At 41.0% G+C, this 26,409-nt stretch overlaps 1 protein-coding gene across 3 annotated transcripts in view; it reads right to left on the bottom strand.

The window, feature by feature from the left end:
- cdh8 (cadherin 8) overlaps positions 1–26,409 on the bottom strand; it is a 100,440-nt gene that overhangs the window by 11,985 nt on the left and 62,046 nt on the right. For all 3 annotated transcript variants that reach the window (XM_037096673.1, XM_037096675.1, XM_037096674.1), the window contains exons 4-7: positions 23,478–23,597; positions 16,103–16,270; positions 15,647–15,834; positions 7,324–7,571 (exon numbers count right to left, since the gene is read on the bottom strand). In XM_037096673.1, the coding sequence (XP_036952568.1) occupies positions 7,324–7,571; positions 15,647–15,834; positions 16,103–16,270; positions 23,478–23,597 (724 nt within the window). The remainder of the gene's footprint in view (positions 1–7,323; positions 7,572–15,646; positions 15,835–16,102; positions 16,271–23,477; positions 23,598–26,409) is intronic.

The raw sequence follows: 26,409 nt of genomic DNA, 5'->3' as shown, positions 1-26,409 counted from the left end.
TACCGAGCCGTGACATTTCCATTTTTGAGATGAAATGGTGTAAAATCCTCTCGACGCCGGGCTGGTAGAGGTCCATGAGGACCCCCATCTCCCACCAGCACCACAGCCCGCCCCCCACCCTCCCTCTCTCTCTCTCTCTCTCTTTCTCTTTCTCTCCTGCCCTGCAGACGCAGAGCACTTTCAAGACAGGCAGACAGCAGCGAGCCACCTGGGAGCAGCCGCTCTCCTGCAGACTGAGTGGATCCCAGTCAAACTCTGACAGCCTCACGTGGAAGCGAGGAGACAGACCCTGAAATGTTCTGCCACCTGTCACTCAAACTGACAATGTGATGTGAAAAGAATTAAAAGCAAATAAAAAATGATATCCAGCATTATACGTGCGCCGTTTTCCTGAGTGTGATGTGAGCATGTGTGCAAATGCGTGTGCGTATGTGTGTGTGTGTGTGTGTGTGTGCGTCGTCTGGTTTCAGCTTTTTTCTTTACTCTTCACAGGGCCTTTAAACGGCATTGGGCTGACCTCAGTCTGACAGTTAGACATCACGTAGTGGCTGTTTTAAAGCCGCTGAAGTATTTTTTTACACAGCAGACATCCAGACAGATTCATCCTAAATATTACACAAATACAAGACGCTAATCAGAATGTGTCAGTGTGGCAGACGCTTTCCCGTGTGCAGCGAAGATCACCACAAGTCGTAATCAGTCGGATCATTATTCTTTTTTTCTCCATTCAATTATGGTTTCTTTGGTGCATTGATGTGGCTTCTCGGCGCAGCCTGCCTGTCAATCAAACAGTGCGGCCAGGACACCTTCACTGCTAGACTTTCTGTGGGTGGTAATCTTTTGTCTCTGTAGCCACGTCCGTATCAGCGCTCATGCTAGCTACCTAGTGATCATTCAGTTCCTTCAAATAATGTGTGTTAAACAGTTTCATCCAGGAGAAATGCACCAGACAGTGTGCAGCAATTGTAAACTCTGTTTTGCTATCAGTCGGTATCATGGACAATACAGAACTCTTTCATTAGGAAGTAATCTTTGATATGGAATTTAATTAAAAAAACAAAAACAAAAAAAAACAAGCAAAAATAAGGATATTTGGATCTTTTCTTTTGACTGATGTTGACAGCTCAGTTGGGGCACATAATGAACCACACCGGGAACATAACAACACACTTACTGTGACAGTTCCCAACATCTGCTTCCACCTAACCTTGAGCAACTGTGCAAACTGGCAAAGGGGAAGTGCAACGAAGAAACCCTGAATTAAACAAGAAATCCTGTGCGACCTCTCGTAGATCAATAAGAGACACTTTGTGCAAATGCTCCTGCTTTCAGAATCAAATTGTATCTCTAGCTAGTCCCCTATGTTTATGCAAGTACAATACCAAATCACAGTGGTACCCTTCTGATGATAAAAATATATTTGTACCTTACAAAAACTGACCTTGCGAGGCAGCTGGCCTCACAAGATCATGTGATCTCGTTGATCCACCTCGCCAGGCTTCAGGCTATGTGCTTGTGTTCGGACACACCGGTTAAACCGTTCATTGTCCTCTCAATGACGGCTGGCAGCTAGAGACAGCAGCTACCGGTGTGGCTTAGGTGTGACGACCAGTGAGAGAAGCGACTGTTTGAAACAACAATGGAAGCTCCTGGTGAGGTTAGCGTAGATGCCATAGCATAGCATATCATTCCTCCCTCAATGGAGAGATTAAGAGTTCAATTCACCAACTAGCTCCACTGGCTGTTGATCTGATTGGTCAAAGTTAACTTGTGATAGAAGGAGACTGACAGATGTTTTGCCTAATCGCCTGTCAAGTGTCTTTTGAAAGCGCCTGCCCTTTTCCAGAAAGTTTCAATCTGCACCTTCTCAGCTGGGACTGTGTAATATACCATCTGGCTCGTCAGATTGGACAAGAATCACACTATATATTAAGAAATGCTTCACATCCTGTAACAGTAGAATAAGTACAAATGAGTAGAGTACAGTAGTTATTATTCGCCATTTATTATGTCAGACCAGCTGTTTTTTTGTTTTTTTTTGCTTGTTAATTTCATAAGTAAGACGAAAAGTTACATCATTTCCCTTCAACTTAAGCTATTAAAGAATTAGACTTGTATAATCAACTGATGGCACTGTAACAGAATTATCTCAGAAGTGTGTTTCTCATTTCTTAACTTCAGTTTCTTATTGATTGTCAGCCAAATCATCAAGGTTGAGGAGCCAAGGAAAGCTTGCATATGTGTGCTTTTTCACCCCCATGAGCACATTCAGTGCTAGTTTCTTTTTTTCCTTTTCTTTCAGATCTCAGTGTGAGTGAGTCTAAACGTGTGTGACTGAGCGCCTGTACAAGTTGGAGGGAGAAAAGGTGAAAAGATCAAGAACAAAAGCATTTTCTTTTCTTTTCTTTTCTTTTTTTTTTTTTTTTCCAGAGAACCTAACGTGACATTCCTGCTGTTATTAGGTCAGTAATTCCACCGGGAGAATCACAGATGTAGAACTAAGTTTAACCGTCGCCTGAGTGCTTCATTTTATTCAGGCTGGATCACAGGCACATTTGCCTGAGAGGAGATTTTCCCAGAGACTCCAAAGTAAAATCATAAACTTATAAACTTACTATAAACCGAAACCCAGTCTGCTCTGTAACGTACTATATTAAAATATCATAAAAAGAGAGAGAAAAAAAAAAAAAAACTCAGTCGTGCAGAACAGGCCTCCCTGACATTAACTTTTCATTTATTAAAAAAAAAAAAAAAAAAAAAAAATCCTTTCCATGCCGGCTTGTATTACCATATGCAGCATGTCAGCTGTCAGGTGTGCTTCAGCAACATATGGAGGGCTGCAGACAGAAACAAGCTTTACAGGATTCCATGGTGTTCCTGCAATTTCTGTGAACAATAAAAGACTGAAGAGGAAAGGAGTGTGAACACAAAGACTTAAACCAAACTTGTTGGAAAAGCCAAACCTATATTTTGGACTGAAATAAAGTTGAAGCTATTCTATGAGATCCTGCAGTGTCGCACAGCCATCGTGACTACCAGATGTCACATTGCTTTTTATCTGCGATCAGTCAGGTAGAAAACGACAGAGCACAGGCTCCAGAGAGAGGCAATACTGAGGGAGTATTTCATGGAGTGCACCTGAAATGTTCTTGGTTGGATGCATTAAGTACAGCTAAGGGCTTGTTTGTCTCCTGAGTGCAGAGGACATGGCAGCCCACCAGAGCACTCGCCCCCAGTGGTTCAGACTCAGACTGGTTCAGTCTGGTCCGACTGGAGGGGGATTGAGACGGGGAGCAATTCTAATCAAAGGGGTCGACACGAGAGCTCGTTCAGACGGTGGTCAGGAGAAAGTCCACACTAATGCTGCTATTACCACTCCTCCAATATAGATCCACTGCTCCTCAACCATAGGTCCATTTTCACTAACTGCAGCTTTCTTTTAGGGTGCTCCTTCTCTTACCGATGTTTGATAGAGAAAGATAAAGAAGAGAGAGGCAGAAAAAAGGAGAATTGTGGGCTGAAAAGTATAATTTACAAGTGTAAAGATCGACAAGAATATCTTGTTTCTCTCCCATTTTTCTTGGCAAGAAATGATTGAAATATTCATCAGAGGTTTGTAACCCCCTGTTTTCCGTGTTTCTTCCTTCCTTTCAATAATAGCTATTGAAAACAGTCAAAGTTAGACACCAAAGGCATCACATCCATTTGAAATATCTCACTTTAGATGATTAAAACTTCTGTTGAGTGGATGCCCGAGTGTGTTGCGTGACAGGGGAGGATACTGCTGTAAGCCTTTTGGTTTTGAATTTGTTTTCCAGTCCAGAAAAACACCCTTGATCTTTATTGAACCGCAACCATGCAAATAAGCTCTGAATATTCTTGGAATCCATTTTTCTTCTGGCCCTCTGCAGTCTACTAGGTGGTTAGACTGAATGGGATTTAATGCTAACTCATCAGTCTAAAGAATGCTCAGCTGATATTGAGTGTTTCAATTTATTATAGTGCTAACCCCAGACCAAATGTCTGTTTCTTTTTAAGGTGTAAGAATAGCTTTGCTGAAGCAACAGGCCTGTTAATTCCAGCTTGTTCAAGGCATTATTGTGCACTTGAACCAAGTCCTTTTTTAAATCTGCCCCTTTCTGCCCATTCACTTGCCAGTCTGTTTGAACCATTACACAGCCTTTCACTCTCTATGTACAAAACAGTGTTTTTCTTGCGAACTCTTCTGAACATCTATTTGTTAAGAGGGTTTTCCAAGACCTAAAAAGCTGAACGATTCAACAACATAGAGCACTCCTCTCAGCCATCTGTACTGAATCAAGCTTTTGAGGAAGGATATTCAAAACTTGAACTGTAGTGGTGAAAAGGGGTTACGGTCAATACCTACGGTACTTTAGTATACTGAACAAGTTCTATGGTAAAAAACAAACAAACTGGATACACAACAAATGAATAAATAAAAGCAACGCTCAACATGTGTTGTATTGTAATGAAATACACACCACATAAAACAATAAATGTTAACAAAGTACATGTTTGCAAACCAGGGATATATTGTAACATTACATCTGTTAATGTTGTAACTGTATGTGTTGTCAGTTTCCATTTTGTATTTTATTTCATGACTGTGTTTATGATCTGGCTAGGTTTAGACAAAGAAACCCTTTGGTTAGGTTAAGAACAGATCTGGTCTGATATCTGGTGTGGTTGCTACAAACATGGCTGGAAATCATCCCAAGGTCTTCCTAAAAATATCCAGCGGTGTCACACTTGCAAATGTAGAAACACAGTCCCAAACAGTGGCCACTGGCTCAGCAGCCTCATGGTTCTAACTACACCACTATCGACTCCACCTGCCGATACTGAAGTTAGGTCATGAACATGTAATGTGAACGTAATATGGGCATACCCCTGGTTTTCAGAAATGTTAACTGCAAGCATTTTATCCTGTAGTCTGGGCTTACCACGTGATGTTTACTGGGACTGTACATCTATAGCCACAATAATTAGTCAGCCCAAGTAGTTGGCCAGAAACTGGCAGTTATTTAAATAAGTGATTGAAGTCATTCTTCAATCTAAAACTCAACAAACAAAGATGTTTTATTTTGGTCCCAACTTTATTTTGGTCTCAGCTTCTCGAGTCTGTGGATACTGATTTCCTCTTTTATGTCTGACTTGTAACGCAACATATTGCAGGAAAAACCCAAATACACAAGTCACCAAATTAAGCAATTAATATATCATTGAAAACTGAATATCTTGTGACTTTGATTGGTTGGTTTTTACAAAACAAGACATTAGAAGATGCCACAGTGGACTCAGATATTGTGACCAGCACAGTTTTGTGGTGTTCTACAGATTACATAATTAACTGCTTCATCTATAAAATAATAATAAGCAGATTAATCAATGATAAAAGGAGTTTTTAACCACAGCCATGTAAACAAACTGTCACAGTGCAATTATTTAGATTACTGCCTGTTGAGGCTTCTATCCAGATTTTCTATAATTTAAAACATAATTTTGATGGTGTGAGAGTCATCAATGAGGCAACAGCCTTCTGTCAGCCAGCACATCTGGAAGGATTGAAAATCTTCCATGTCGTGATCATTTTATTAGGCCAAAGCTTAGAATCACAGGCTTCTACAAACCTTTGATGGAAGTAAAACCAAATGGTATTTGCTAAGGATGATGCATCATAATAAGCTAATAATAGTTTGTTTCATCTGATCCCCGGCAACATTTGACACGGCGATAGATCATGTGCATCTTGAAGATTTGTGGGTGGGGGGGTAGCAAATGTATGTATGTATTTCCAAAGAAAATCACATGTTACGGTATAGCAATTTGTTGTTACTACATAGAAACGTGTGTATTTAATCTTTGAGCACTTACTAACTGCTGCGTTCTATCAGTCACTTTTTATGTCTTCTTCTTCTTCTTCTTTCTCTTGAGGGTTTTTAATTGAAAGTTTGAGAATCAGCTCTTTAACAGCTCTTGAGCGCATTTTCAAAAAGCTCCTTTTCAGCTGCTCTGACTGCAGTGGACTTTGTTTTGGCCTGACAGTCACACAAAAGGCCTTGAGCAACAATCCGTTCTGAAAAAAAAACAACTTCTCCATAAAATTATTAAATTGGTGATTAAAAGTGTAATGAACAGTGTTATTGTAAGATAATGACCTCAGGACAAAAAGGAAAAAGAAAGAAAGAAACAGACTGCAAAATGACAAATGACCTGGTTCATACAAATGGCAGCGTTTGACTCGCTCGCTCGCATTGCAACGTGCTCAATACATTTACCAGGTGCCAAGACAGAAAGTTACATTTTGGACAGTTTCAGTCTCAGCAGGGTCCTGCTATTATTTGAGTGCACATTCCTTTGATATTACGTCAGCACGTAACAAGAGAAGAGACGAGGGCAATTCACTTAATACTTCACATAATTCAGAAGAAAATGCTAAATTTAATGATACACTAGACTTTTATAGGAAACTCACTCATTTTCTAAGCTGGTGCATCTAACTTTGTCTCTCTGTGTCCCTCTAACACACAGACTTGCTCAACATAACACGAAATGGGGACAAAGAGAAGCACAAGATGCCATTAGACATGAAATATACCTCTTTTTACCAGGGGAGGGACATGACACAACCTCGGGGCTCAATTCTTCCTGGCTATCTCATCACTAAACATGAAGATGCCACCAGGAACAGGGAGGGAGGGGGCTAGGGGCTGTAGCCTCAGCCAATCTATGAAACCCAGCCTCTGCTCTCTGCTCACCATGCAATTACACACAACCTGTTGAGTGTTGTCCCGGGAATGCGGTCAGCAAGTCACAGGAGAATTAATGAAATGCCAAGAAGGAGGGAGAGAAATTGCCTGTATAACCTATCCTCAAGGTGCCCTTGTGGTATTTCCAAGAATAAGTCACACAAGAGGAGAACACTGCAGGACCGGTCACACACTGGACGAGAAAGTTGTGCTGCCTCCAACTCATAATCTGCTTTCTTTTTTGTACATCTGCGGAAATTAGAGCAATCATTGAATCGCTCCCTCAGTGTCGAAGGCACTACCGGAGTCTTCAAAGGTCACGGGCTTGACGGGATTTAATTGCATGCCTCAATGTCAACCTTTTTATTAAAACAACTCATTATAGCCTGAAAAGGCTCATTTGTTAACCTATTCTCTGCATCACTTCTTTAAGCTTTTTTCTTATTTCAAGTTTTGTTACTTGATTTCGCTGGTCAGTCAAAAGCACATGCTTAATCAGTGAAGATTCAGTTTTTATTCAGTTACTTCTTGTTGACTGCATCCACTTTCTTACCTGACGACACTGGAAGAAGAGTCTGGATCTCTGGCGGTGACCGACCCTATGACCGTGTTGATGGGGGCATTCTCATTCACTTCCAATAAGTACATCGGTTTGGAGAAAATAGGAGGTTCGTCGGAATCGTCAACCACAACCTTAACTGTAGCTGAATCCTTGAAGGGCCCGCCGCTGCTGGGCTCGGAGCGGACGTTGGTGGCTTCAACCTTCAAGGTGAAGGCCCTCTTGCTCTCGAAGTCTAGAGGCTGTAAGGGGACAGAGAGAGAAGGGGTCAAGGACTGCTTCATGCACCGGATGTGTTATCCTGCTTCCTCAACTGTCCAAATAAAACTTTGAGTGGTGGAAAATATATCTGATCAAGTACTGCATTTAAGTACAAATTAATGATGTTTGTACTTCAATATTTACTTTATATTAATACACTTAAGTTTCACAATTTATATCTGGCAACTAGGTCTACCTGTAACATTAACATATAAAACAAATGACCAACATAATAATCATAGGCAATAGACACCTTAGCCAACAGAGGGACAGAGCAGGAATTCCTACTATTTCTATTGTGAAATGACATTCTGGTACATATCAAACTTGGCCTACACTAACGTGTTCACAGCCTTTAGTATAAAATGTATAAAAAGGTCAGCAGCAGTTGTGGCATGGCTAATGTTAGCCAAGTTAGCCTTACCCGCTGCGATTTTTCTGGTGGCTTGTAAGATGGAGGGACTGTCAGTGTCCTGCTCGATACATAAGATTCCTTTGTACCTCGCAAGACATACTTGGGCTAGTAGTATAGCTAACTGGTCGACATGTCCAGTCTACAGCTGGGTTAGCTTGATCAAATCATTACATGGAATTATGGGTATGATGTCATCAGTGTTGTGCAAATGAATCTTTGTCAGTAGTATTTTGGATTACTTTTTGGATTTTCAGAAACATTAACATGTTTGACTAAATAAAATCTTTAAAGGTCCAATATAAAAGCAAGTTGTTTTTTGAGTTTCAGTCACCCAACTCATGGGTTGTTCATGAGACTCAAACTTCCTTACAAATTGGATCGTGAAAAGATATTTGGCAGTCCCGCTGCCGTACGTCTGAGGATCAGATCACAAGAAGCAGTATGTATCCAGGTCTTGTGACAGAGCACTCCAGAACCCTTGATCATGTCACCTTGAGTTGGCTTGGAGAACACAGAGTCTGAGAGTTGATGGCCTGCATTATAAACAATGTGGATGTTCGCAAGGTGGGAAGGCTGTAAGAAGCACTATTATGGGGGATGTGAAAATCATTGTTTTTGGAGCTTGACCCATAATATGGACTACAACTAGAGATCTCAGCTTTCCTCTGCACAGATCTTTTTTTTTTTTCTTTTCTTTTTTCAAGTCACCTCCGCCTCTGCCAGCTACAGCATTAAAATCAATACAACAATCTAAAAACAGCAATTCTGCATAATGAGTGCATTTACTTTTGATACTTCAGGAATGTGCAGCTGAACATGCTTCTGTTCTTTGGAACAAAGGACTCTTTCTTGCAAATCAAAATTTCTGCGGTCGGACCATTGCTACTCTTGTCAAGCACATATCTTTCACAACTAAAAATCAGAACACTTTTTCTTACTTTTAACATCATGACCACACTGTATTGAGTAATGTGGGATTGTGATGACAATTCCTAATTAAACCACCTGTGTATATGCTTCTAACGTGTCTAACTTTGTGCCCCCAGTGGCAGTATCCAAAAAGACACTGTGGTAGACGTCAGAGCGTGCTGCTCCTCCAGCCATCACTCCATGGATCCAGCCAGTGGATAAAGCTTAGCTGTAAACCAAGTGAGCATCCCTTTATTGTGAAACATTTCCTATCCTTGTTCTACTAAAAAGAATCATGCCATCAAAAGCATTTAAAGAAGCTGTAATCACAAAAATTACACACACACACAGGGGGCTTTAATCTTAAGAGTGGGAGTGTGTCAGTGACTGTGATAATGCCTGTGCTATCTGTTTGTTACTGCACACACAATCTGTCTGATCATCGTTTTGATTTAAATCAATGTAATTGTAATTCCCAGTGTTGCACAACCTGAACATATTTTCCACTGTTTATAGGCATGAAATAACACAAATCTCCACGCTAATACTCTCAGTGACAGCAGATTAATAGAGCTTTCACACCGCTATCATAACCGGATCACATGAAATAAATGAGAGCAGGTGCTCATTCAAGACCATCAACAAAAGGAGTAATTTTCTAAAGAGGAATAAAACATTTTGTTGAGGATATGTCGCGGTGTGACTGACATATCTGTTTAATCATAGTTTTAAATTGCTGTACAGTATTTGCCTCACAGATGGCTCGTCATTAATATTTAAAAGCAAGAGGAGAGTCACAATTTTACTCTGCTGGCATCTCCGAGGACATCCCAGACTGTCACAATTTCAATCTGAATCACCTCTGGTCGTTCTCATACTACTATAATAATGGGATCAAGTCACTTCCACGCTCCATAACCAGGATTTATAGGGAAATCAAAACTGGGCCTTGCCGCTTGAGGGGATAGGAGCTGGCTTGGGGAGAGAGGAGGACTAAGACGAGGGATGTGAACAGAACGAGAAATGTATTCAGTTAGTGAAAGAGAGAGAGCGAGAGGAACCGTCCCCGAGGTCGGACAGGGCTAGTGCTGAGAACTCTGGGGGCAGAGGGGGCAGGTGGGTGGAGGGGTGCCAGCTGGGAGGCTGGACCCCCAGACAGACGTGGGAGGCAACCAAGGGCTTCGACTTCCCTACGTCTACACTCCTGGCGTCAGGTTGCCAGTCGACAGACCGAAGCCCCTGAAGCCTCTCCAAGCCCCACTCCTCCACGGAGAAGCTATTTGGAAGACTTTCATTATTAACCTTTTCCTCTGCCTCTCCTCCTCCCCCTGCTCCTCACTCCTGACACTGAACCTCCGCCCCCATTCCTCCTTTTTCACTCTCTCTCTCTCTGATCCTGCTGTCTGGGCTGACAGTACATCATGTGGCTGGACCTCCAGAAAGAACACTTGAATTCAGATAGCAGTGGAGAGAAAGAGCACAGGATTGTGACTCGAGTCAAAATTATTATATGGAAGTGCAAAGAGGGGAAATATATGCAATATTCATATCCATATTCATACATACTTAACTGGTTCATGTCCAGATTATTTTAAGACAACTGGTACTTCAATTTGAATGTAATTTTGAATTGTATTTTCACACACATTATATTTCTAATCAGGTGGCTAAACTTACATCTTGATGTTATGATTGTAGCCATTCCATTGGCAGTTGGAATGATCAATATGATCATTACTCAAAATTCAAGCTGGGTCATCTCAGAAAACTTAGGGGCAGCTGAATAAGCTGCACCAAATCAATGAAACACTATCACTGTTATGGTGAATGTGAATGAAGACACAGAGGAACATTATCATCAGTTTGGAGTTTTGTTGAGACACCCAGAGGAAAGTAGCTGCCCTAGACTCACTGAACCAACATCAGAAAACAAGCAGCGACCAGGCGACTCTGTGTCACATTGCCCGTGTTCTGACGCTGTGCTTGAACACACCACAAAGACCACAGCGAAAGGCAAACTAGCACCTATGTTTTGTGCCCACTTGAGATGATATAAATCTCCATACCAGCAGCCAGTATTCTGTCTTCATCATTAAATAAAACAATAGGATGTAGCATTGTTTGCTGCTGGTATCATTCTCACCTTTCTCTTGTTAAAATAGCCACCTCTCCTGAATATGTCTGATAAAAGTCGGCACTGACAAAGAGACAGAGGTTTAAAATACAGAGCAACTGCGCTAAATGAGTGAGATCATGGATGGTAAAGTGATGTGCTCAAGGGGCTTTCTACTTCTTCTCCTGTCTCTCTAATCATGCACTGATTTGTTTCGCCCAACAGCCAATCAAAGTCATTTCTCTCATAGATGGGATCCATCACCAATTCATTGTTGCCAACAACACCCTGCAAAAATTACAGCCATGGACGCTCAGCGACTGCTACGACAAGTTGGCTGATGGCCGACGGCCCTCAGACCAACACTGACTCCATGTAGCTTTATTTTGTTCTCCACCCACTCTTGAGAAAAACATCCCTCTCTTTAGCTGCTGTATGAAAGGTTGTGGGTGTAGAAAACGTACACTAAAGATGCTAAAACATCAGCTCCCTGTGAGTTGTTCACGAGTGATACTTACTAATTTCAGATTCATTCATATAGTAATGTCAGTTGGTGTGGCTTTAAGGATACTTGCTTTTTTGTGAGCTGTATTTCACTTTTACCTATGTAGCCTAAAAGAGCACATAGACCTCTAACTATTAATTGTATCTGGGAGAACTGGCTCACATTGCTTTCTTCTCCCTTATTTATTCCACTATCATTTGTACCTGACAGCATGTAGAAACACCTTGTTATGCAGGTTTCCACTTTCCTGACTGTTTCTCGCTGTTTCTGGCATGCTTAATTAGACCAAACCGAATTACATGTGTGAAGTTTGACCACAGGGGGAAACAGCTTCTCTGATTAACCTACTTAAGCTTAATTAATTATTTGGTCAAGTACTGGGTATTGAAATCGATTGAAAAAATCAAAAAACAGCATCTATACAAGCAACTCAGCCTACTGTGTTGTACCCATGGAATCAGAAACCAAGTCATAGTCTGACCTGTTCAAATAATTAATTCAATAAACGCACACAGTGCTTTGACTGAGAAATCCAGGGAGAGACACTTTGATTTTTATTAGCATGCATGGTGCTGCTGTTGTACAGCCACTGTTAATTATTGAGATCTTCATGAGTGCAGAAGGAAAAACGTAGAGCTTATTCGCCAGACATTTCGGAGTCAAGGTTGCACAGCCAATTTACATCCTTACATGTTCCCAGTAACATGTAACACCGTGGCTTAACTGGACCAGGCTAAATTTACAAATGTGAGACATCAGACTCAAGCTCAGCAAGAAAGAGGCATTCTTGTTTCTCCTCTGTTAACACCCCGTCACCTTTGTGTCCCAGCCCACATCCCCGCTGTGTCATTTTTCAGTCTCTCTCGAGCGTTAGCATCAAATCAGTATGTACACACAGACCATTTAGAGACTTCAAAGTTCAGCGTTGGCTACAGGGGTGAAAGCTCACGTCCCACTGACATCCCCCGACAGGCCTGGGGGCTGGCAGATAAAAAGCTTATAACCCAAACAGCAAAGAATCTCTCCCCTGGTTCGTGCCTCTCCAGCCTCACTTAGATCAATGTGTTTTAACCTTGCCGCAAAGGATCTTTTATAATTTGAACTCCACATTGTATGGCACTTTACAGACCCGTACAGCTGTTGACAGGGACAGGGTGTGTTGAGGGAAAGAATTCCACTGAATCTTCTCTCTTGTCACCCTGGTTGGAGGATAACACTGGTGAGGAGGATCCAGAACAAAAGAGCTAAAGCATAACAAGTGCTTCTTTCAGCTCGTCTCAACTTGAGACGCCATTGTCTGGAGCGATGCAAAAAAAAAGTAAGTGTGCAAAAGCCTTGCTACTTTCCCAACGCATTATCATCCGTCTTGCTTTAGTGATGTAGGCAACCGACTCGGGGCCAGAGAGAGAAAGCCGAGCAGACATGGGAAGAGTGAGGCTCTCCGCGGGACACAGAAGTGGAAGTTGCCTAAAAGACTAACACATTTGACATTTGCTTTGTCAACACTTAGAGGTTTTTTGACTTTGCGTAGAGTTTGTTCTCCAGCACTGATGTTTTCTTTAGTGGCAGTGAATCGTAGTCCCGGCAGATTGCCTTAGCTCTTATACAGTCCACCTCCCACACAGTTCATTGTTCACACTTTGACAAAGTCACACCACATGTCCTTGGGGTAATGTCATTTTACTTCACAACACAATGGCATTCCATATTTGAGTGATATATAGCTTCTCTCCGCAGACACTAAGCCAACCAAGACTTAAGAACACCCATCCATCAGTCATCTGTATGATTCAATATATGCATGCAGTCCCTACCAAGCAGAGCATCTGCAGACTTAGAATATCAAATACATACATTTATAAACAGGATATGCTTTGGTATCTTTGATACCATGTTCTTCAAGTCTCAGTTTTTATTTTCCCACAGATGTCCTTGAGATACAGCCGCGTCCAAACATTTCTTGCAGGTCACAGTGTTAATAAAATGCATTGCGGTTCTCAAAGGGAAAATTTCACACACTTCCATACTGAGAGAAACATGGGAATGGGTGCCCTGAATGTCTGCAGGCAAGCAATGCTATCCAGGCTCAATCCTGCAGCTTTTATCCTGGAGCTGATATCCATACTGCGTGTGTGCCGCATGTATCTGGGAGCATATCACATTGCAGCAGGAAAGCATGCATATGTCATACCTCATCATTAGCTAATAAATACAATTCTATTGACGGGGAACAATTGCTTCATCACCGTCACATTGTATCAAGCCATTATACGCTACTGTGTTTGCCTCAAGGTGAGAGATTGAGGTTTGGTGACAGGGATTCCTCAGGAACATTCACCGGCAAACATCTTGATGACCATCGTCTTTTCAGTTCTGAACAGCTAATGCTATTGTTCCCGTGAGCAAGGCAATTAACCAGCAACTGCTTCACTGAAGTGGGAGAAGACTGCAGCTCTCACATGTGATGTTATCATTGCCAGGACAAGAGGCAACTTAAGGTTCAGGCCATCTGCTCTATGGTGATCAAAATGTTGGTATCAGCAAAACTAAATTCAGCCAAAGTTGTAACTGAATAAAAGAGTGAGGGCTGGGCCAGTTTACAATATGGAACACTATGCCTGGAGTTAAGCTACAGCTACAGCTGAATGTGCAGGACTTTAGTGTAATAGACTTTTTGAAATGGAGGAAAAACTGATTCAGGCAATATATACCAAAACACCAAATGCTCCTTTAGCCCTCAAGACACTCAGGGTGCAGACCCCAGCATCTTAATATTTAATGTTATACTTTTGAATGAAACCTTCTTTCATAAGGAACAGAATTTCAGTAGAAAGTGATACAGAGAGGGCAGAGCAGTCTGGCCTCATGTTACTGCGCCATTAAGAATTAAAAGCTTCATTTTTATACAGTCATTGCATGAGTGGAGATCCAGGCTTAGCCCTGAAATCCTTGACTGAATCTCAGGTCCTGGGTCGCAGCCCAAGTGCCTGAATAAAATGTTGCCAATTAACATTTCTGACATGTTCAAATGTGTTCATGTCGTAAACACCATGTGTGACATGACCTGTTTAGATCAAATGTTTTTGACCTGACATTCAGTAGGGGGAGAGGGAGGGGATGGTGGTTGCACTACAGTTTGGTGAGAAGGTTGACAAGCCACTGACCGCAGTTCAAGATTGTGTTTCAACATTTGTAAGTGCGACGCCACCAGATATTTTAATCATATCTTGGGAAAATTTCCAGCAGTGCTTGTGACGACAAAAACACAGTATTTGTGTCTAATATGAGCTCAGGAGAGCTTTGTGTTTGTCACGACCAAAACTGGCATCTTAAAAGGGGCACTATATTGTTTTGGAGAGGATATTTTACTCAGAATTTTGACAATTACAATATTAATGAGGTAATAATATAAACTCAGAAATATATATATATTTTTTTTTTCATGACTGAATAAACAAGCTGTTCTCAGTGGAAAATAACTTCCCTAGAACATTGTTTGAAGCTAGAAAAGTGGCAGGGTCCGCCACATATTACAACAGTCATGAAAATGAAGACAGGTTGTTTATTTAATTGGTCTGGGCAGAGCAAATCAGTCAATGAATGTTTCTCTCTTCTGAATTAAAAAAAAATCTAAAATCCCAAATTTAAATCCCGAAACTGTGTGGTGCTCCTTTAAGGCATAACATGATCTTTCCCTAAGCCTTACCAAGTGATTTTTCTTTTTATTTAGTCCAAACCTAAGCAGGTCACAGGTATGGTGTAGTCACAACACACTATTTTGAAAACTGAACCAAAAGAATCTAAAGTTGCAACATAAAGAAAGGAGTCAGCATATTTGTGGTCAGCAGAAACGTACATTGCCAACATGTATTATTGCAACATAAATGGTTGCTATATAAATAGATGATGATAATTATGATGACTGATGAATTATATTTGTATATCTTACGTGTCTTAATTGGAAACTCATTTTGGCTATATTAAGAAAAAGGCCTAATTTAATATTGTCACATTCTGAATAGTTGTGAAAAACTACCCATGGTGTGATGTGTGATGTCAGTCAGGGGGAGAGAATAAAGAGTTCAGACATTTCCAGCTAGTTTCTAGGTTTTACCTTTTTCAGGCGAAGAATTCCTTCCTGCGCCTGTGTGTCCGTGAAAATCTCGAACATGCCTTGCTCATCTCCCTCCACAATGCTGTATGTAGACTTGGAATTCTCGCCAATGTCTCGGTCATTAGCTTTCACCTTGCCGCCCATTTTCCCTATCGGCAGGTCCTCAGGAATTACAAACTCGTACAAACCTGGGGAGAAATAGAGAAAGCACTTTGGTCGCTAGAAATGTTGATCAAATTAATCAAAATTGTGGAAGCATATTACAGTACTGAATCATCATTACACATTACAGCAGTGAGAGAAGTTAGTTTCCAAGGAGCCTGTTTAATGAAATTTACAAAATAACATTTATTTTCTCCAATTATGGCCAGTCAGAGAAATACTCATTCAGAGCAGCAGTCATTTGTTTCTCCTCCTAATTTGATTTGGGATGTTTGATGTTGTGAAGTTACTCACTTTTGGAGAACTTTGGCGGATTGTCGTTAACGTCCGTTAGCGTGACGGTGACAGTCGTGGTTCCGGACAAGCCCCCCATGTGACCTCCCATGTCCTTAGCCTGAATGACCACCAGGTACTCCTCCCTCATCTCCCGATCCATCCCGTGGAGAGCAACTTTTATGGTCGCTGGAGGTGGAAGCAGTTCATAACACATTAGTGCAATTATAAACATGACTGATATACTCTGCACATCATTTTAATGACGCTCATGCGAGTATGCAAAGGCAAGCACAAGTGAGGCGTACTGTACCCTTCACGCCCACCTTACTCCTATTATTTTAGACTGTGACTTCACAAAATAAGCCCTCCTTAACAAGCCGAGGTAAAGAATTCTACCCAGGTTTATTCTCTGAGAGTGCACCATCTGTGTGAGCGTGGCGAGGTGGTCCCGACTGAGCCGGTCCCAGCACTGAAAATCAGCTGTTTGTTTGTTTTTGAATGTGTTGTTCCACTGTCTGCAGTCATTTGTATTCTGATTGAGTGTGAATTATGCTGTCTGTCTTGTATAATCTTGAATATTGTATGCAGAATGGACCTTATTGACTCTGCCACAGCGCTGAATATAAAAAGGGCTCAGCACCAGCATATACGGATAATCCACTCAGGAAACAGAGGCCTGCAGGATCATCAAATGAATATAAAACCCCTCATAAAAGCCAGGCTTTGGCATGACACCCTGCCTCGGTCCTGAGCTGCCTCAGACAATGAGAATACGCTCGGCTATGATGAAAAATGTCGGAGGGGTTTGGGTGTTGTGAATGCCTGCGTTTTCTGTTCTTGGGATAGATTTTCCTCAGAGATGCAGCACAAATTCAGGGTCAGCTTTGCTTTTGGAGGTCACGCACAGCGCTGATGATCCAAACAAGTGGAGGATGTGAAGGAGAAGAGCTGGATATTCTAAAGAAAACAGCTACCTAACCTCATTAGCAAGACTGCATCAGAGGAAGGAGTGTTAACCTTCTCGTTCAGATAATTCAATAAATACATATCTTGTCAAACACGACAAGCTCTTATTTTATATTCGTGTCACCGGGGCTGGATGTGTCTTTTCCTCCACCTCAAGCATTACACGTTGCCATTACCACTGTTCCCCCGGCTCTATAAAACGTTAACGTCTTGAACAAACAAGTTTTCCGACAAAAAAAAAAAAAAAACTGTGCGCATTTGGTGACCATGGGATCAGCACAACAAATCGATTCAGAGTAGTTGGCCACATTGATGCCACAGCCTCCCAGACTCAGGACCATAAGTCTTCTTCCATACATAATGTCTCAGCCTTGTACTATACAGGCCTTTCTGTCCAGCAACTGTGATGTCTCCTCCTTTTTTAATTGACATTGGCTTTATTTCCTCACTGTTTGAGGTCACTGCATTTTATGTGAAAATAACAAAAATAACTGCTAAATAAATAAGGTTTTATTCAGATTGCTGAATACACAGTGTACACTAAGACATCAACAAAACAAAGCCCACAACTTTAATGGCAAATGTGAAAACAAACAAAACAAAAATGACATAAAAGAGCAAGAAATGCATTTTGTATCGACAGTGAACTGTCTCTGTGGTGCTGCAGATACACTCACCTAGCTTTGTGGGAATGTAGTAAAACCCAGTAGATTTGGTTTCATAGAGAACAGTGGCTATCACAGATATTGGGGTTGAAGTATACATTTTAATTCACCAACTCATGTATGTCAAGAGCTGCTACAGCAGTGTTGTTCAATCCTGGTCCTGTGAGCCATGTTTCAGTGTTTCCCTGCCCCAACACATCGGATTTGAATGAATGGAACTTCATGAGGCCTCAGCAGAGCTTCAGGACGAGCTGATCATTGGAATGAGATGTGCTGAAGCAAGGAAACACTCGCTGATTACAGTAAGGTATTCATGCAGATACTCATGATGATACTCAAATCCTGGGAACCCACACACCCTCCTACACTACTACACTGGAAAAAAGAAATGTGTTGTTATTTTAGCTTGGAAAGAACAACCGCTATTCAAAAGAACAGGCAAACTCATTTTGAAATCATTTGGGGAGATGCACTGGTATTGAGTACAAAAAAATGTTACCTTTATACTGAAAGTTCACCCAAGAAGTGTGTTTTTTGGTGTATTTTACACTATTTGTTTATTCCCGTGTAGGACTGGAGGGCTGTAATGCCACGTACAGTTCAAATGCTACAGTGGTCAGGATCTAAATGATGAACTGATTTGTAGCTGCTGAAAGAAAGAGGATGGTGGTGTTTAAGAAGAGAGAGAAATATAATGTTGTAGTCATGTGTTTGTCAATTTATTTAGGGTGAGTTGAGCATATTTGTCAAATGTGTCATTTTATACTTATATTGTTTCCTAATCTGGTACTGAATACTTCCAGTCTACGACATTTGGAAGGCGAATGAATATTCTTCAGATTGTTCAATCAGATTAAAGAAAGAAAAACCACTGACTCTGTTTATTCTGAACATCAGATCAGATATCAGTATAGTTTAGTTTATAGTGAATACATACATGTAAATAAATGTAGGATTTACTTTCACTTGTGCTTTCCATATTTCATTACACTCACTGCCAGACAATTACTGTTCATATCTAAAACATTTATTATTAGATACTTCAAGACTTTTATTCGATAACTATTTGCCATCTTAACTTTTACTAAAGTGTGGCTTTAACATTTTTTTTAAGGGTTGATCATTTACAAGATGCTCAGTTTGTTTGAACAAGTCATCTTTGAATGTGACATGTATAAACAGATGCAGGGAGCAGTGGCCGTCCTTTATGAATGCAGCAGTAGATAAGTGATCCCACAGCACATGACCCATTTTATTAAAAAAAAACGATGAATAAATGAATGCCCGTATTTTTAAAAGTGGTTTCAAAAAGAATATGACGTGTTTGCACAATGATCGCTCAATGTATTTTCGTTTTATCCATTTTACTACTCATACTCATAACAATGTTATTTAACAGCGCATTTTCACTACGCAAATCCGAGAGAAGACAATGTGTACAGTCAGTTAATCCAGAGAACCTCGAGGTGCTTTTAAAGAGAAGGAGACTGGTGGCGGAGGATAATATGTGTTGTAAACACATTTATTAAGTGGATCAAGGAGAAATATTACAAAGAATATTAAAAGCCTTTATTAAGTCAGGGATATTAGAATCGGTTCTCAGGTTTAAGGACAGGTAAAAACAAAACAATTGTTAAGTGAAACACCGCAGGCAGTTTGTGGCGAATCGTCTCACTTGTCCTTGGACACACGGGACACACAAAAACATGTCTGAAGGACGGAGTGAGAGAAGAAGATATCAGCATATTAAATAAAGGATTTAAAAATAACTTTTCTCCTTCACATTACAGTGTCTGCCGCACTACGAAAAATGCGGGTGTATGCCTAGCGTGTGCGACCGACAGTGACACTCTCCATACTTGTGTTATGTTGCTTGTCCAAGCAGTAGAAAATCACACGTCTGATTGGTGCTAACAAGGTAGGCCTGCCTCTCTTCTAGTCACACAAACAAATAAACCCCCAAATAAAAAGAGCAGCACAAACAAGTCACTCGTTCTCTACATCTTTCACGCACACACTCACACACACACACACTTCAGTCATCCTGCTAGAAGCAACACTCTCATCTCTGTTGATCATCGTTAATTATTCAAATTAATTCCTAATCACTGAAAAGGGAGGATAGACAAACACTCATTTCCATAGATATTTGCCTCAACTTTTTTTTTTTTTTTTTTTCCACCGACCATTAACCAAGTGATGAATTGGGGCATGATGTTTATTTATTTATTGAATGCTTTTCATTTCCAATGTGGCGTTGTAAGTGTCAAACACATTCAAATGGTTGTTTTCCCCTTACCTTTTATTTTTCATTAACATTCATTAAAACATCTGGCTCACTTGAATGAGCCATCTGCATGTGCTCCGCAATCACACAAAGCATGAATGCTAATCCTTAAATTGTCCGTTCAGTGCACTTTCTATAGCCGCGCTCCGGCTGCAGATGCTTGGAGATTGTGGCGCCTATAGCAGCGAGGACGAGCCCGGTGACTTCTATGTTTCGAAAACTGAGGCTCCTCCTAATTATGTACATAAATTTTAAAACTCCCTTTCTTGGAGCTTGTTTATTGTGTGCTGTTTTCCAAATTGTGAGCAGTCGATTTCCATCTCATTTCTTATTAATGCAATTTCACCATTATTTAATCATATTGCTTACAGACACATGTTAAAAAGTCAGCTGAAAAAGCAATTAAAGATCCAATCTGGAATCTGTTTTGGGATAACTTTATGCATGATGACGCTGCTGAAGAGTTTGCCTTGTGAAAGGAAGAAGTAATTATTATTGTTATTTTGAACCCATAACGCAATGATGACTGGCCCATTTAGCATTTAGGACGACCGATCATCTAATGGAAACACACAACTGACTGTGCATATGAATTCTGTAATTTTGTAGTTTTAATGATGAGTTTCATGCAGCCCATTGTTGAACGTGTCACTGAGTTGACCTAGCATAAGCATTGAAAATGTCCTGATGCGTCCCACTGATAGAGGATGTTTTGTCCTCAGCCACCTCCATCAGTAGCCTTTACTTCCTGTCAGGGTTCAGTCTTATTAAGCACTGTCCCGACTGCTTCACTATAAGGGCTCGGGGTGATTTCATTGTGCAGATAGCAATCACATGTGAGTAATATTGTGTGTATGTATGCATTTCATGTGTGATGTCATTAACGGCTGTCTGGCGAAGCTCTGTGTGAGATCAAAAAACGTTACCTGATTAAATTCATCCGGAGTTGCTGGCACAGTGTGCAGCCGATCAGCTCTGCGGCTCCTTACTATGTGGCTGCATTACTTCACATTTTAATTAAAGCTATAGACTCCTCGGTTGTGTTGTAGTGCCCCCAGTAATACACATTCTTGCCCCAGTGTGCTGTTTCTGTTTCCAAACATAAGTGTGCGTGAGTGCGCAGCTGTAGACAGCGAGGCAGCGAGCCTGGGAGTCTGAGTTAACATCAGCCTCATGCAGTGATAATCTACAAGCGTTTCCAAAAACAGATGGGCTGAGTTACCTGCAGTCCCGTTGTTGTTACACAACTTTTAAAGCAATAACCGACATTGTCAGCTCCCTTTTAGCGTGCATCTGCTAATGTTGTCCCTCGCAGGCTGGCTGAAAAGAGGTGGTTACATAATAAAGTCGACACTAAACACTTGTTAACATGTTGCCATGTGGTTTCCTGATAAGTGCTTTTTGTGTTTTACTATTATCCCCCCCTTTTTTTCCCCCTCTGAAATTGTAAGCATGATTAGCCTAATGCACACCAGCGTGGTGAGATTACCGCAGGTGAACCAGCAGGTCGGGAAGCTGTTGCAACTCCACCTGCTGGAACCTGTACAACCTCTGATAGCTGTCAGCAGCACACCTGTACTTTAAAAAAAACACCTCCTCCCTCACTGCCGTCTCCTCGGACTTCCATTTTTCATTTAAACCCACAGTGTTGGCTGCACGGAGAGCTCTGCTGCCAAAACTCAGGAAATATAATGAACTCATTTAAATTGATTTGAAACTATAAACTATGCTAAAATATGAATAAATTCAAATCAATTTGTTGATTAATCCCTAAGAGCAGATACTGCAAAAGGGATGACCCTCCAGCCTTAATGCCGCTTAGAGGCGCATCTGTAGATGTGCAGCACAATGTGCATATCATTATAGATTCATATGATCAGGATGTCTTCTTGATGTTTCATCTCATGTTGTCACATTTTACCAAGTAGCCTCATCTTCACACCCAAAATGCAAAACTGATTTAAATATTCAGATTATTCTATTCTGTTATCCTGTGGTCTCCTCCACATGTATTTACTGGAATAGATAAATATTCATCAGCTACATAACTGTCTATCCCTCTGTCTTTCAAAAAACAATATCAGACAATGCTTGATACACCCAAGCTGCCCTGTGAAAATTATGTATCTGCAAAATGTCAAATGTTCATTAGCTCAGAAAAACTGATCAACTTTGTCACAACAGGTATTCAAGTAGGTTCCTTTATTTATTTATTTTTTTTTATTTTATTATTATTATTTGTTTTAATGTGAACAGCTTGGATTTATTTTGTCATGTCTAATGCTATTTTCATCACTACTGGTATATAGTTGTACTAGATACAGTATTGTTAGTTTCATCATGGACAGACATCTATGAAAGTACTCAAGTAGTTCCAGTGAAACTGTCTGTCCGTTGTTCTGAAATAATGTGTGATAGCCTCGTGATCAGCTGACTGCAGACAACATGATGTTAGAAATCAAATAAATACAAAACTGAATGTCTTATTTACAACACTGACTGTGGCTGCCATAACCTGATGTATTGAGTGACTGTGAAAACATACTTTTAGAATTGCAAAACTTGCATTGTAATTTCCCACTGCATATAGCTTGTTGTAAAGTGGGAGTATTTGGTTGTGTGTTGGTTCTGATACACAGTTGGCCCTGAGAGCTTAAAACAGACCACCCAGTTGACCTTGCTTAATATTTGCACCATATATTAAGTTAGACACTTTAAGGTGAAGTTATCCCTAACAGCCAGTTGGACATACTTACTTAAAGATAGCCTACAACTTGACCTGGGGTGATGCTGTAAGCTCATTTATCTAAGCTGAAGCGGGTAATGAAAAAGGGCGGATGTTTAAATACTTGGAGGTTCTGGCCTGATGTACCTGGCCCTGTCTGGAAGAAAAAGACGATTGAAATAATCCTCAGATGTAATCACTGTCTCGCTGTAAAGTCTAATTCTTCCCTTTTTGTCCCACTCTGGGCGTGGGGCGTCCATTCATTACATTTTGTAATACATTATGCTTTCCGTTGGTTAGAAACAGACAATGGATTTTGGACACTGTATTAATAGCTCGCATTAAATTTAATGAAGCAACGTTTCGATCTCACAGAGATCTTTGTCAGGCTTTGTCAGGGAAACAATGAGTAACAGTGCTAGGAGCTCTGCCAGCTCTGTAGAGGTGATCTCACTCGGTCCTAAGTCAGTCTGATACACTGGACCTCTGTATTACGATTGTATATCATTTAGCATTCTGTTTAGAGTGTAATACTTCAGCTGGTTGTTCTAAGTGACTTAGGGCCATCCCACACAGGTGACTCCTGAATCTGATGTGTCAAACATGCTCCAAAATGGCCTCCAGTGTGTGCTGCTACTGTATGTCTCCTAATCAGATTTATGACGGAGGTACACAACCCTCACAACGTTTGTGCCTGCAGAACTGAGATTAATCTTAAAATCCTAAAACACAGGAGAGAACTGCACTTACCTGAGTTGGGGTCTATGGAGAAATATGGTTGCCCCTCCAGTATGCTGTAGACTAGTTTAGCACTGTTCCCGTACACTGGATCATCAGCATCTGTAGCTGTCACCCGAGTAACTGGGGTACCTGTGGGGCAGAGAGACAGAGCTGTGAACTATAACTCTATAGGCAATCATCACTCCATAGCTGTGCACGGAAATCTGGAAGCGCTGAGCCAATCAGGATGAGTGTATTCAGCCCTCTGTGGGGTTGATTTGTTCAAAAATGCGATGGCATCAGTGTCAGACATGCTTGATATATGCAGCTCATTGCCAATTGTGTTCCTCTGCAATCCCAGCAGCGTACATGGCATCTGAGCATTTGTTTTATTTTTTTATTTGTATATTTTGAATAGTCAGTGAGGAGCAGCATCAAAGATGTCGTGATGGGGAACAGCAGCGGGGCATTTTGGTTCACCTTTTCAAAAAAAAAAAAAAAATGAAGGCTCTCTGTAGCTTTGACATGCCCTTGATATATAACATACCTTACTCACTACTATTTCAAAATAATAAACCACACTGAGTTAATACAAGCATTGAATAATGATAAACTTAGAATACATGATGAATTTATCATGCCAGGGTTTTTCTAAACTGCATATGTTAATAAACAGTAATAAACCCATGGCTTCTAACAGGGCAGTTAAAACAGCAGGTGGCAGCTCTGTGAAATACAAAGGTGGAAAATAATATCTGAATCCGGTTACACAAATAAATAACCTTTCCTGCTTTTGTTAACAACAACTAGCAGAACAAAATTAAATACCAGGCCCCGACTCCTTTTTAATCCCTTCTCCCCCAAAGATTTTTTGAACATTCCCTCGCGACAATTAAATTATAAACAAATCAGCTTTTTTAGTAAAACAGATTAAAAAAAAATAAAGAATTTTATCTGAGCAGGCATGTATATGCACAATCCAACTGCATCTTGTATTTCTCCGCCCCACGCCCTTAATTCATCTTCCAGTGGTGTGTGTGCAGTTCATGCGTCAAAGTGTCAATTACGCGAGGCAAATGTGACATGACTTCAGATGAAATATGGTATAATGGCTGTTTGGTCTAACTGAGCAAACCGGTCATGTCAGTGTTGATTAGTCATTTAGCCTCTTGTAATGCTAGCTGCTACTGCACATGTTGGCCAGTGTGCAAATCAACGTGACAGTGATGGATGTCTCACATACTTCTTGTAACACAGCGAGGAAAGTAACCGCATTGCTGTCTCGATGGCCATGTTAGGTTTTACTTTTATTTCCGTGACTACTGCAGCCCCCTGTGAAACACACTGACAGTCGTGTTGAACACTTGAAAACACTCTGTTGAAGGTTACAAGATAATCAAATGCATGTCTTTGAGTGTTAACCCATAAAAGCAAACTTCAAGTCGAACACACAAAGAAAACTCTTTACCTTCTGAGGAGAGTTTGCCTAATTAAAAAAGTTTGGCTACGTTAATGTAACTGTTGGAACACGTATTCTAAATGCTAATCGGATATCAGTCCTTTAACACTGGAGCAATTAGCCATTACCTTCACACCAACAATACTCAATGTAGTGGAAATTGGGTTCTTTAATAAAACAGCTCTTTGCAGAAAATGTATGCAAGGACCTTCATCAATATATCAGCTATGCTAAACGCTCAAGGCAAATCAGAAAATAGATTAGTGACAATTTAATCCACCATTCAGGCCTCTATTATACGCCATCAGGAAAAAAATCCACTGAAAAACGGAATATAAAGAGACTATTAACGCAATTAAACTCATCCATTTTAATTCATGGTGACCCAGCTCCTCATCAGTCTCAGTGTGAGGGAGTGTGCAAGATAGGCAGGAAGGAAGAGGGGGAGAAAAAGAAGCTGACGTGCTGACAGTGAGCAACACGCTGGCAGGAAGCTACAGATGGTATGGTAATTGTTCCTGTGAAAGATATTTAGAGGTGTTCTGACAACAAAGAAAGACGTCCCTCATCGCAGACGGCACAGGTCCTGCCACAGGCAACAAAGTCTGTCCACTGCAGACGAAAAGGCTTGTAGTAAAGACCTGCGCCAGGCACAAGTGTTGGCTCAGATGATTCAGAGGTGTCAGTCATGAATTAAAACATAAAAGTAAAACGCGCCAGATGTGTTGGAAACACAGCCTCTGCAAAGTCTTTAGTGTGTAACCCACAAATCAGACATAGTATTCTGTTGGAATATTGTCTTTTACTGCCTCTGCAAGCGCTGACGGCAGCCCCGACTGATCTGCTGACCAATGCACTGGACCGGTACATCCGCCCACACCCTGGTGCCCCCATGTTCGAAAAAATTGCCATGCCCTCTTTGATGCCCTATGCTAGATAAAACATGATAAAGTGCTCTCTACTGTGGCCCTAAGTGCAAAAAAGTGATGAAGTTCCCTCTGGGGCTTCTTTTCAGGGGAGAAAACAAAATGCTGTTCCATACAGTCTGCCCTACATGCTGGAAAATGAGTTGGCCTCTGTGTGCCTCGAAAGCATTATTTTTCCTGTGTGCTTTTTAGTAGTTCAACCCTAAACTTGATATTTCTTGCGGTTCAGTTCTCTACCTTATGTTGTGGTAACTCTGTGATTGTGGTCTGGTTAGGCTCAGGCACAAATAACACTTGGTTAGGGCTGGGACCAGATCATGTTTGGGCTTGAAATACCTGTTTTGGTCCCCACAAACATGGCTGAACACTGTCCTGAGATCATGGCATGTCATGTCATTGTCCATAACCGCTTATCCCTTTCCATGGGGTCGCGGGTTGTTGCTGCTGGAGCCAATCTGTCCTGAGGTCTCCCTAAAAAATATCCATCAATGTCAGGCTTGGAGACCCTCTCATCCTTAACCTCCCTGAACATGATATGACACCTAGAAATGTCAATATGGCACATAGCCTATGGCAT

The sequence above is a fragment of the Acanthopagrus latus genome, chromosome 4, assembly GCF_904848185.1.
Source record: "Acanthopagrus latus isolate v.2019 chromosome 4, fAcaLat1.1, whole genome shotgun sequence".
Taxonomy (NCBI): Eukaryota; Metazoa; Chordata; class Actinopteri; order Spariformes; family Sparidae; genus Acanthopagrus; species Acanthopagrus latus.
The sequence above is the reverse complement of the archived record's forward strand: the minus strand, read 5'-3'. Positions and strand labels throughout refer to the sequence as shown.